We start from the raw sequence: 12,274 nt of genomic DNA on the forward strand, positions 1-12,274 counted from the left end.
AAGGTTTGCAAAATATACTGTGCAAACTCACTTTGTGTGTCAAAAAGGCAGAAAAAACGCTTATTACCACTACACCTGGTACAAGCTAGCGGAAAAATGATCCCACACTAAGGTTCAAAATATGCCTTTTGAAATACCCTGGGATGTCTTCTTTAAGAAATGGTATGGCTTTATGGGGTATTTGGATTATATAGCCTGGTAAAATACTCTAAAATGGGACATGGGCACAGCGTAAAAATGTAAAGTTTGAAAAAAAATGGAATGGCTGTGTCCCAAATGTGCCCCTCCGATGTCCACATATACCTGGCAAAGGTACATACGGGGTTATTTTTATACTCAGCTGACATAGCTGAGCAACATATGAAGTATTATACAGTCGTAGCACACATAAGGTTTGCAAAATATACTGTGCAAACTCACTTTGTGTGTCAAAAAGGCAGAAAAAACGCTCATTACCACTACACCTGGTACAAGCTAGCGGAAAAATTATCCCACGCTAAGGTTCAAAATATGCCTTTTGAAATACCCTGGGGTGTCTACTTTAAGAAATGGTAGGCCTTTGTGGGGTAGTTTGAATTCAAAACTTACGAAGATGCTTGGAAATTGCACATAGGCCCAGCGTCAAAATTCAAAGTTCTGTAAAAACTGATATGGCTTGGTCTCTGTAGCCACTTGATGGGGGGGGGGGCCACTGTAGCTTCACAAAATAGTGCCAAAGACATTCATTGGGGATGTCTTTTTACTCAGAAGACTTAGCTGAGCATAATTTGGAGGTTTTGAACTTAGTGGCACATATGAAATATACAAAATGCCCAGAAAAAATGCAATCCGTATGTCAAAAAATGCACAAAATTATTTTTTACCACATACTTTGGCATATATTGGTGAAAAAATGGGGGCATGCTAAGGCACAATATGCACCTTATGATATACCCTGGAGTGTCTACTTTTACAAATGGTAGGCCTTTGTGGTTTTTTTTTTGAACATTCAAACTGTTATAATACCCCAAATGGAAGCATAGGCTCATTAAATCCGTCTCTCAAAATTCTACTGTGAATACTGAAAAGGACAGGTCTCCTGTATGGCACTGTAGCTTCACGAAATAGTGCCATAGACATACAATGGGGGTGTCCTTTTACTCAGAAGACTTAGCTGAGCATAATTTGGGGGGTTTGAACTTAGTGGCACATATGAAATATACAAAATGCCCAGCAAAAATGCAATCCGTATGTAAAAAATGCACAAAATTATTTTTTACCACATACTTTGGCATGTAATGGTAAAAAAATGGGGGCATGTTAAGGCACAATATGCACCTTATGAGATACCGTGGAGTGTCTACTTTTACAAATGGTAGGCCTTTGTGGGGGTTTTTGAACAGTCAAACTGTTATAATACCCCAAATGGAAGCATAGGCTCATTAAATCCGTCTCTCAAAATTCTACTGTGAATACTGAAAAGGACAGGTCTCCTATATGGCACTGTAGCTTCACGAAATAGTGCCAAAGACATACAATGGGGGTACCGTTGTACTCAGCAGAAGTAACTGAACACATAATAAAACTTTGTACAGGAATAGCACACACCAACTTTACAAAATACACATGAGAAGTTCTTTGTTATACGTTTGTGTGCGAAAACCCCCAAAAAACACAATTTTACTCCAATATTTAGCAGAGGTTGGCGGTAAAATGGCTACGTAGAAAGTGTCAAAACAACCTTAGGTAAATAGCCTGTGGTGTCTACTTTATATAAATATATACTTTTGTGTGGCAATTTTGTTTTATTTTATGGCTATTAGGCTTACAAGACAAACATACCAAATTCTAAAATCGCTCCACATTAAAATTTTATTTTACTCCTTGTGCTTTGTGACCTGTAACTACCAAAAAAACTTAAAATCCCAGACACATTATATATTCTGTAAATCAGAACAAATAAATTAATTTATTTTTAATTACTTTCCTTAACCTGCACTAATTATGCACACATTATGATTGCAAAAACTGTAAAAAAAAACCCAATATTTTTCTTTTTTTTGCATTTTTCTGTATTTTTTTTATAATAAGTAAGCATTTATATATATATATATATGTTATATCAAATTAAAGCCCTTTCTGTCCTTTAAAAAACAGTATATAATATGTGTCGGTGCAATAAATGAGAGAGATACAAATTGCAGTTGAACGCAAACAGCAAGAAAATGCAAAAATTGCTTGTGTCATTAAGCGTAAGTCAAGCTTCTGAAGCTCTGTCCTTAAGGGGTTAATATCAAAGCTGAATATTTTTGGAAGTAGTTTTTAGTTTGTTTTTAGTTATAGCTATTTTAGGGGGATATCTGTGTGTGCAGGTGACTATTACTGTGCATAATTATTAGGCAACTTAACAAAAAACAAATATATACCCATTTCAATTATTTATTTTTACCAGTGAAACCAACATAACATCTCAACATTCACAAATATACATTTCTGACATTCAAAAACATAACAAAAACAAATCAGTGACCAATATAGCCACCTTTCTTTGCAAGGACACTCAAAAGCCTGCCATCCATGGATTTTGTCAGTGTTTTGATCTGTTCACCATCAACATTGCGTGCAGCAGCAACCACAGCCTCCCAGACACTGTTCAGAGAGGTGTACTGTTTTCCCTCCTTGTAAATCTCACATTTGATGATGGACCACAGGTTCTCAATGGGGTTCAGATCAGGTGAACAAGGAGGCCATGTCATTAGATTTTCTTCTTTTATACCCTTTCTTGCCAGCCACGCTGTGGAGTACTTGGACGCGTGTGATGGAGGATTGTCCTGCATGAAAATCATGTTTTTCTTGAAGGATGCAGACTTCTTCCTGTACCACTGCTTGACGAAGGTGTCTTCCAGAAACTGGCAGTAGGACTGGGAGTTGAGCTTGACTCCATCCTCAACCCGAAAAGGCCCCACAAGCTCATCTTTGATGATACCAGCCCAAACCAGTACTCCACCTCCACCTTGCTGGCGTCTGAGTCGGACTGGAGCTCTCTGCCCTTTACCAATCTATCCATCTGGCCCATCAAGACTCACTCTCATTTCATCAGTCCATAAAACCTTAGAAAAATCAGTCTTGAGATTTCTTGGCCCAGTCTTGACGTTTCAGCTTGTGTGTCTTGTTCAGTGGTGGTCGTCTTTCAGCCTTTCTTACCTTGGCCATGTCTCTGAGTATTGCACACCTTGTGCTTTTGGGCACTCCAGTGATGTTGCAGCTCTGAAATATGGGCAAACTGGTGGCAAGTGGCATCTTGGCAGCTGCACGCTTGACTTTTCTCAGTTCATGGGCAGTTATTTTGCGCCTTGGTTTCTCCACACGCTTCTTGCGACCCTGTTGACTATTTTGAATGAAACGCTTGATTGTTCGATGATCATGCTTCAGAAGCTTTGCAATTTTAAGAGTGCTGCATCCCTCTGCAAGATATCTCACTATTTTTGACTTTTCTGAGCCTGTCAAGTCCTTCTTTTGACCCATTTTGCCAAAGGAAAGGAAGTTGCCTAATAATTATGCACACCTGATATAGGGTGTTGATGTCATTAGACCACACCCCTTCTCATTACAGAGATGCACATCACCTAATATGCTTAATTGGTAGTAGGCTTTCGAGCCTATACAGCTTGGAGTAAGACAACATGCATAAAGAGGATGATGTGGTCAAAATACTCATTTGCCTAATAATTCTGCACTCCCTGTATATATATATATATATATAGATATATATATATATTATCAAATTACACGTAGACTGATACTGATTAAATATATATATAATTATTGTTATATATAATGTAAAAAGAAAATCTGTAAATACGTAACAAAATAAAATAAAAAAATAATTAAAAATAAAATATTAAAAAATATATAGATGTGTTTTATTTTGTTCTAACTGTATTGTGATATTAATATATATATATATATATATATATATATATTAATATTTATATCAAAATACACGTAGAACGAAATAATATATATATCTATATACATAAATATATACGTATATATTACTATATATATACCTATATATAAATAAAAATATTAAAAAAAAATTATATATATATATACACCTATGTATATATATAAATATATTTATGTAATTTTTTTACATAATTAGGTATCCTAATTAATTACAATTAGCGGGACCTGCCTGACAACCCATGCCGAAAGTATAGTGAATTTAATTTGCTAGCACTATATTTAACCCTATAACTTTCCAAGACACCATAAAACCTGTACATGGGGGGGTACTGTTTTACTCGGGAGACTTCGCTGAACACAAATATTAGTGTTTCAAAACAGTAAAATGTATTACAACGATGATATCGCCAGTAAAAGTGACGTTTTTTGCATTTTTCACGCACAAACAGCACTTACACGGACGATATTATTGCTGCAATACTTTTTACTGTTTTGAAACACAAATATTTGTGTTCAGCGAAGTCTCCCGAGTACAACAGTACCCCTCATGTACAGGTTTTATGGTGTTTTCAAAAATTACAGCGTCAAATATAAGGCTTGTGTCATTTGTTTCACATTAAAATTCGCCAGATTGCTTACGTTGCCTTTATGACCCTATGGTAGCCCAAGAATGAAAATTACCCCTATGATGGCATACTATTTGCAATAGTAGACAACCCAAGGTATTGCAAATGGGGTATGTCCAGTCTTTTTTTAGTAGCCACTTAGTCACAAACACTGGCCAAAATTGGCGTTTTTTGCATTTTTCACACACAAACAAATACTAACGCTAACTTTGGCCAGTGTTTGTGACCAAATGGCTACTAAAAAGACTGGACATACCCCATTTGCAATACCTTGGGTTGTCTACTATTGCAAATGGTATGCCATTATGGGTGTACATTTATTTCCTGGGCTACTATGCAGTCTCAAAGGCAACGTAACCAATCTGGCGAATTTCAATTTCAAATGTAACACGCTATATTTGACCCTGTAACTTTCCAAAATACCATAAAACCTGTACATAGGGGTACTGTTTTACACGTGAGACTTTGCTGAATACAAATATGTGTATTTTATTGCAGTAAAAGCAAACAGTATTATGACATTGACAGTTAAAATGTCATGTAGAACTAAAAAAATAAAAAAAATCGTATTTTCTCCCATTTTTTTAATATTTTTTTCATATTAAATTATGTTTCATAGCTAAATATTTGATATTAAATGAAAGCCCTGTTTCCCCTGAATAAAATGATATATAATAAGGGGGGGTGCATTTAATATGAAAGAGGTGAATTACGGTTGGACAGACAAATAGCGCAAATGCCAGGTTTTGTTTACATTTTGTTTCGTTCACAACGTGTACATTTGGCTCCGTCCTTAAGGGGTTAAAATGAAATAGAAGTTATTTGGACGAACAATTAGACGCACTGTTATATCTTCACACATCAAATATGGAAGCCATAATCAGCAGTAGCAGGTCATGCTAAACTGTGCTGAGTGTTTTAAAATGGATTAAAGAAAAATTGAAGAACCCCAAAATATAAATGCATTTAATATAAATTATTTAATCAGATGACATTATTTTAGGTATCTCAACAGCTCCATAAGCTACTTCTGTATCCCATGTTGCAAAAAGATTACACTTAATTTATTTTATTTTGTTTTTAAATCTGGCTGTAAAGGGTAAAGAGGGATGCTACATAATAAGCCTTAGTAGAATACAACTGGGACAGAGCAATTACAACAAATTACATTATTTTCTTTTTGAGCTACTGAAAATATATTGAAACGAAACATGCCTCCCAGGAAATCTATAAAGACAAAGCTAATTGCTGTATACAGATTTTAAACCGTGGAAATGATAAAAAAAAAAAAAGCACGCATGGAGCCAGGTGTTGAATGACAATACCTTACCTTTCACTCTCCTGGCCTTAAATTCCTTTTCAAGTGCCTCCAAACACGCTCCGTGCACGCATCCGAAACATTCGTAAAGGCGGGAAAACGTAAAGCAGGAGTTCGTAAACCAGGAAATGCCTGTATATTAAATAGAAGAGGTACCCGAACACCACTTACAACTTTTGTCCAGCTTGAAAATGACAATTTTCAAGCTGGACAGATAATGACAATTCTCTGTACTCTTTCTTTAAGTCAATGGTCTACCCAAGAACAAGAATTTTCATCTAGAACAATTTATTTTCGTTTGAACGCTAACCTGTTAGAGGAACCGTGACCTATGTTTTATAAAACCATGCTGATTTAAGCTAATAACAATGTTCTTGCCAATGAATTCCTGAATATTATCCTTTAATAACCCTTAATAGCCACATAAGTTAATCTCACATGTCTATCATGTGCAGGCTAAGATTATGAACCCTTTTTGAATGTAGGAACCACATCTGCCTTCCTCCAAACCTCTGGTACAATTCCTGAAATAAAAGAATCCTGAAATATTAAAAAAAGAGGTTCACTTATTTCCACACTTGGCTCCTTAAGAACTCATATGTGAATACCATCTGGCCTTGAAGCTTTGTTTACATTAATGGGACACTATAGTCCCCAATAAAACTTTATTTTAATGAAGCAGTTTTGGTGTATAGATCGTGCCCCTGCAGTATCATTGCTCAATTCTCTGCCATTTAGAAATTAAATCACTTTGTTCATAAAGCCCTAGTCACACCTCTCTGCATTTGACTTACACTGTCTTCCTAAACACTTCCTGTTATGAGTTATCTAGTGTTTACATTTCCTTCATGCAAATAATGCCTAATTTAGAATTTTCTATCTCCTGCACAGTTAATAGCTTGCTAGACCTTGGAAGAGCCTCCTGTATGTGATAAAAGTTCAATATACAGAGCAGGAAATTTTAAAGTAGGTTAACATGTTAATTGAAAATTAAAACCATTTTTTCATACAGGCTGGGTCAGTCACAGCCAGAGCTGCATAAACAGAAAAAAATTAACTCTTTAATGGCAGAGAATTTAGCAGTAAGACTGCATGGGGCATGATCTACACCAGTGGTTCATAAACTATTTAGGTTCAAGGCGTCGTTAATATTTCAATATTTTTCAGGAGCACTCCAAGTTAGAACAATTTCCTAGCTTGTATATATGTATAGTTCAGCGGCAAATACTGGGCCCCTCTTCGTCAGAAATTCTTGCCATTCAAGCGCAGATCCAGAACCTAATCTCGGGAGGGGCACTGGTAAATTATTTAAATAAACAATCCAGGCACAATAACCACTACAGCACTTTGTAGTGGTTATGGTTCCAATAATGCCGTAGTGCCCTCCCAGAGTAAGTATTCAAACGGTTTAAGAACAGTTTGACAACTTACCGGGGATCTGCCAGGATAGGGTCTGTAGTAGGGAATAGGTGCCGTAGTGTGTCTGAGGGGTGCAGTGTGTGTGAGATGCAGTGAGTACAGGGGTGCATTGTGTTTGTGAAGGATGCAGTGTGTGTGTGAGGCAGTTTGTGCATGAGGGGTACAGTGTGTGTGTGTGTTGGGGCAGGTTGTATGAGGGGTGTACCGTTTGTGTGTATGGCGGATAATGTGTGTGTATGGGGGGGGGGTAATTGTGGGTCTGTGGTGGTAGAAGGGCAAATAAATAAATAAAAAAATATACATATATATATATTATTTTTTTTAGTTAGCAAACTTTTTTAAATTTTATTTAATTAAAAAAATATTATTTTAATATCTCCCCTCCCTGCTTGCCTTTGCCTGGGAGGTGGGACATTTGCTGCAATCCCTGGTGGTCCAGGTGGTGAGAGTGAACTCTAGCTATCTCAGGAGCTGCTAAAGTTCACTCTTGCGAGATTTGGAGCATTGCCGAGGTAACCGCAGAAAGGCTCAGAGCTCGCAAGAGTAGAACCCGGCGGAGCTGCAAGTTAGAGCTCCCCAGACCTCTCGTGCCCTTGCTTGCTGGTTGTCCCCATTACACTGCAAGCGGTCCGGAGAGGGAGATCTCTGATCTCCCCTCCAGTTCTGCAGAGCTGGCAGGGGAGCGGGAAGCACAGTTCCCACTGCTATCATCATAGCACCAGGAAAATATATTGTGGCTCCCTTAGGGTGCTGCGGCACACAGTTTGGGAACAGCTGATCTACACAGCAAAATGGCTTCATTCAGCTAATTTTTTTGAGTGACTATACTGTCCCATTAACTTTCTTTAGTTGCTGCAGCACTTTGTCTTGAGTCAAACAATCACAATTTATCTGCAAGCTTTTTGCAGTAATCATTTGCATATCTCTTGCCATAGGATCCTCCTTAGAGGGATCCTATAGTGCCAGCAATACAAACCCGTTTTCCGGGTTCTTATTTCACGCTGGACTCCGTGAGAACCTCCAGCGCCAAATAAGTGCGACGTACTCAGTGTAAATCGTGGAAGCGGCCTCTAGTAGCTGTCAGGGAGACAGCCATTAGAGGCTGAATTCTCTGAAACTGCTATGTATTCAGCTGCAGGGTTAAAACTAGGGGGACCTGGCACCCAGACCACTTCATTGAGCTGAAATGGTCTGGGTGTCTATAGTGGTCCTTTAGTATATACTGAAGAAAAATATCCTCAGTCTGCCTTTTCCTGTTGTTTATTAACTAAAACTCCCATCTCTGTTTCTAGTGTACCTGGACTTTCATTTTTTTTTTTTTTTTTAATAGAATGTATGTACTTAAAAATGTTTTTGGGTTGATTTTGTTCCCTTTGGCTATCACTTTCTTGTCAAATATATTTTATTGAAAGGTTTTCATTTTTAACAATAATAATCATTGTAAAACAATGAAATATATATGAATACATATAAATCAAACAAACAAAAATAAACCGGGGGGAAAATATCCATCCATTAGTGTCAAATAAGGCTATCACTTTCTCATTGTAGAGTTTAGCAAACCTAGTTGTTTTTTTGCATGCATTGTTGGCACATACCAAGTTGTTGTGATGGGGAAAAACGTGTTGCTGAAAACCCCATCCACCTGAAGTAAGTGGATAGTTAATGCATCGCTAAACACAAATACACACATCAGGCAAGCCATAAGACTTGCTTTTCCCACAGAAATCTCACTTTAACAGTGCTCTCACTACTGCAAGGGAATCTGGGTAGATGTATGCAAATTAGCTCAACAAAGAACACCATTTTTGCCTCATAATTCTTTGGAGTATGTGTCTGCTGTATACAACAGCTTTAAAACACAACTCAGGAAGAGGAGCAAAGCCAATGAACCACTCAAATGGAAATGTTGCTTATAAGGTGACGTGTCTGTGGGTGGCTGATTGTTGTGTTGCATTTGGAGCTGTAGTGGGTAATAGGGATCTTAGGAGGGTAGTGGCTATAGTGGGGATATAGAGAATGTAGTGGGATGACATGGACCACTGTGAGGGCAGCTAGTGGATATAGCAGGGTGACAGGGCTCTCGTGGGAGAATAGGGTCTGTAATTGGTGAAAAGGGACTACTGTGGTTGGATAGTAAGTATAGTTGGATGACAGGGGCTATAGTGGCTCTCGTGGGAGGATAGGGAGTATTGTGGGGTGGACAGTAGGTATAGTGGGTTGACAGCTATATAGGCGTTGCAGCTATAGTGGATGGATAAGGGACTGTTATATAGTGGAGTGACAGGGGTTTAGTGGGGTCACATTGCTGTAGTGAGAGAATAGGATCTGTAGTGACTGGATACGGACTATTGTGGGGTAGATCTATGTGGGTGACAGGAGCTGTAGTTGGTGGGTGTGACAGACTGCCCTGTCCCTGGATTACAATTACTTTGCTTCATTCTCCTGGTTGTTTGGTAAATTGCATTCTCCTTCGCTTTTCTCATTATTTTGTTTGAATACCAAACAAACCCTCGAATGATTAGACCACCCATATACTGAGTGTGCAACTTGTTAACCTCCATCACACTTGTCAACACCTCATTAACACTTGTACTACAACATTCTAAACAGGCGGCTGGATGGTCACCGTTTGTATGTACAAACATGTGGAGGTGGCCATCTTTAGCTGTGAACACGTACAGCGGTGTTTGGTCGTTGAGTGTATGGAACTCATCGACGTTCGGTAAAATATGTTAGAATGGAAAGGCATTCAGTGTGAGCAAACTCCCAAACGAGGGATACAAGCCAGGAATACGTACAAAGTTTCATTTGTTATTTTGTTGTATTCTGTACCCCCGAAGGAGACTGACCGCATAGCCTGATTTCATGGAACTCTATTGGGCAGGCACCACGGTCGGTCTAAACTTTACCCCAGTGGCATTTCGGCTGCGTTTGTGGGATCTGAGCACTTTCGGGATAAGCTGCGCGCTCAGATCCAGGCTATCCGGGGATAAAGGACTTGAGTGGGTACATAACTGTTAAATGTATGTTTGGGGTATAATTGATGTGTATGTCCTGGACCTGAGAGTTAATGTAATTTATTGGTGTACTTTACAGCAATCTCCTCTCAGGTCCAGTGGTGAATGCCCCTGGAATATGTTTCAGGAAACCCCTTGCATAGTGACTCAGATAAAAGGCTGTGTAAGTCTCCCATTGAAGCAGTTCCAGTTTACCCCTCGGCATAGAGCCTCGTCTTATGTTTGTAGGGGAAAGCTACACCAGCTATAAAACGACTTGGATTATCGCTACTTGAGTTTACTGCAGTATCACTCTTACTAGGGGGAAAGAACATCTCTTGTGGCGAAACCCCTCTTCCTCTTTGGGTGGCCACCACAGTGGGTGGGAAGGGCCACCCCTCTACAGCTTCTACTCCCCACTAGAGTCCTGTAGGATCTGCAGTGGAAAATAGGGGCTCATTTAGTGCTGTATTTAGGCTATGGAGGGGGGGATCCTGATGCCTGGTGGTCCGATGGGAAATGGAGCATTTCTCTATACCTGTAGGTGCTTTTTTTATGGCCGGTGCCAGATAAATGTTTCAGACCGTTGCCACGGTAATCCACGGTTACGCTTTGATATACTCCAAGTGTACCTCTCTATTTATTGCTGGCCCAGCAGGAGCCGCCAGGGAAATCTCACACACTGCTACAGAAGAGGAGACTGGGCAGACCAGTAAGGGAGATGTTTGATCTCGCCACCGGTCATGCAACCCCTTCTTGGCAGCCACCCTGAGACCATGGCCATGTATACCCCTTTGATTTTATGTGAATTTTTTTTTAAGTGTGGTATGGTTTGTTGAGCCTTTTTTAGTATCTCTTCACAATTAATTTTTGGCTTTTTTCTACTGCTTTTTTTCTGTCATGTATTTTATTGTTGAAGGTAGCTTCATTGCTTCATTAAAGAAGTTATTATTATTATTATTACCATTTATATAGAGCCAACAGATTCCGTAGCGCTTTACAATATTATGAGAGGGGGGATTTAACTATAAATAGGACAATTACAAGAAAACTTACAGGAACGAAAGTTTGAAGAGGACCCTGCTCAAACAAGCTTACAGTCTATAGGAGGTGGGGTATAAAACACATTAGGACAGGAAATAGCACTTAATATTTTTCATGATTAGTAAACCATACAAAGCTGTAAATTTCATGTCTTTCATATTAAGTATATTGCATGTACATGTTCATTCATGTTATTTTGTGATCCTATGCATAGTTCATTGTATGTTATTCATCAGAACCATCAGCCCCGCACCAGCCTTGCAGTAATCATGGCAAAAGATCGCCAGCCCATCCCAGGTCTCACCAGTTGTTCCCACCATACTGCTTCCTGTGTAGTGGATCTGGTAAGAACCATATGATGCACAAAAATGTCTTCCTTTGTTGGTCTGCATGTCCCATTATTTTTTTTTATTTTTTTTTTAATGATATGATTGATTTTTTTTTTGCTTATTTTAACCAGGAAAATCCCAGTTAAGTCATGCCTTTTTGTCTACATGTTACTTTTATAAAGTATATCTGAAGTAAGGTATACATAAATACACACATTATAACACACCCATTCTCAACAAGCTTTCATGATTATAAAACTGATAAAACCAACCTGTATTTTATAAAATAATGAGGGGAGATATTTAGATATAAAATATGATCTTGCATTATTATTATTGCCATTTATATAGCGCCAACATATTCTGCAGTGCAAAAGTGTGTATGTCTTTGTTTTTATTAAATTATGTGTCATCATTAAATGTATTTTTAGTTTATAAATATAAAGTACTGTATTGTTAAAATATTTCCTGTCCATCTCCTATAAAGGAACCCTCCAAACACCATAACCACTATAGCTTTCCAGCATGCTCTGGCAGCCTCCCACAATTGTAAGGAGTCAAACCATTTTTGAATGGTTTGACTTCTTAGCT

The 12,274-nt window shown here is 38.3% G+C and overlaps 1 protein-coding gene across 26 annotated transcripts in view; it reads left to right on the forward strand.

The window, feature by feature from the left end:
• GPHN (gephyrin) overlaps positions 1–12,274 on the forward strand; it is a 417,472-nt gene that overhangs the window by 255,053 nt on the left and 150,145 nt on the right. For 17 of the 26 annotated variants that reach the window (XM_063439077.1, XM_063439080.1, XM_063439078.1 and 14 more), the window contains exon 8: positions 11,591–11,698. The exons of the other annotated variants lie outside the window; for them this stretch is intronic. In XM_063439077.1, coding sequence (XP_063295147.1) covers positions 11,591–11,698 — 108 coding nt within the window. The remainder of the gene's footprint in view (positions 1–11,590; positions 11,699–12,274) is intronic. 26 annotated transcript variants of the gene reach the window in all.

This window comes from Pelobates fuscus, chromosome 13 (assembly GCF_036172605.1).
Source record: "Pelobates fuscus isolate aPelFus1 chromosome 13, aPelFus1.pri, whole genome shotgun sequence".
Classification (NCBI taxonomy): domain Eukaryota; kingdom Metazoa; phylum Chordata; class Amphibia; order Anura; family Pelobatidae; genus Pelobates; species Pelobates fuscus.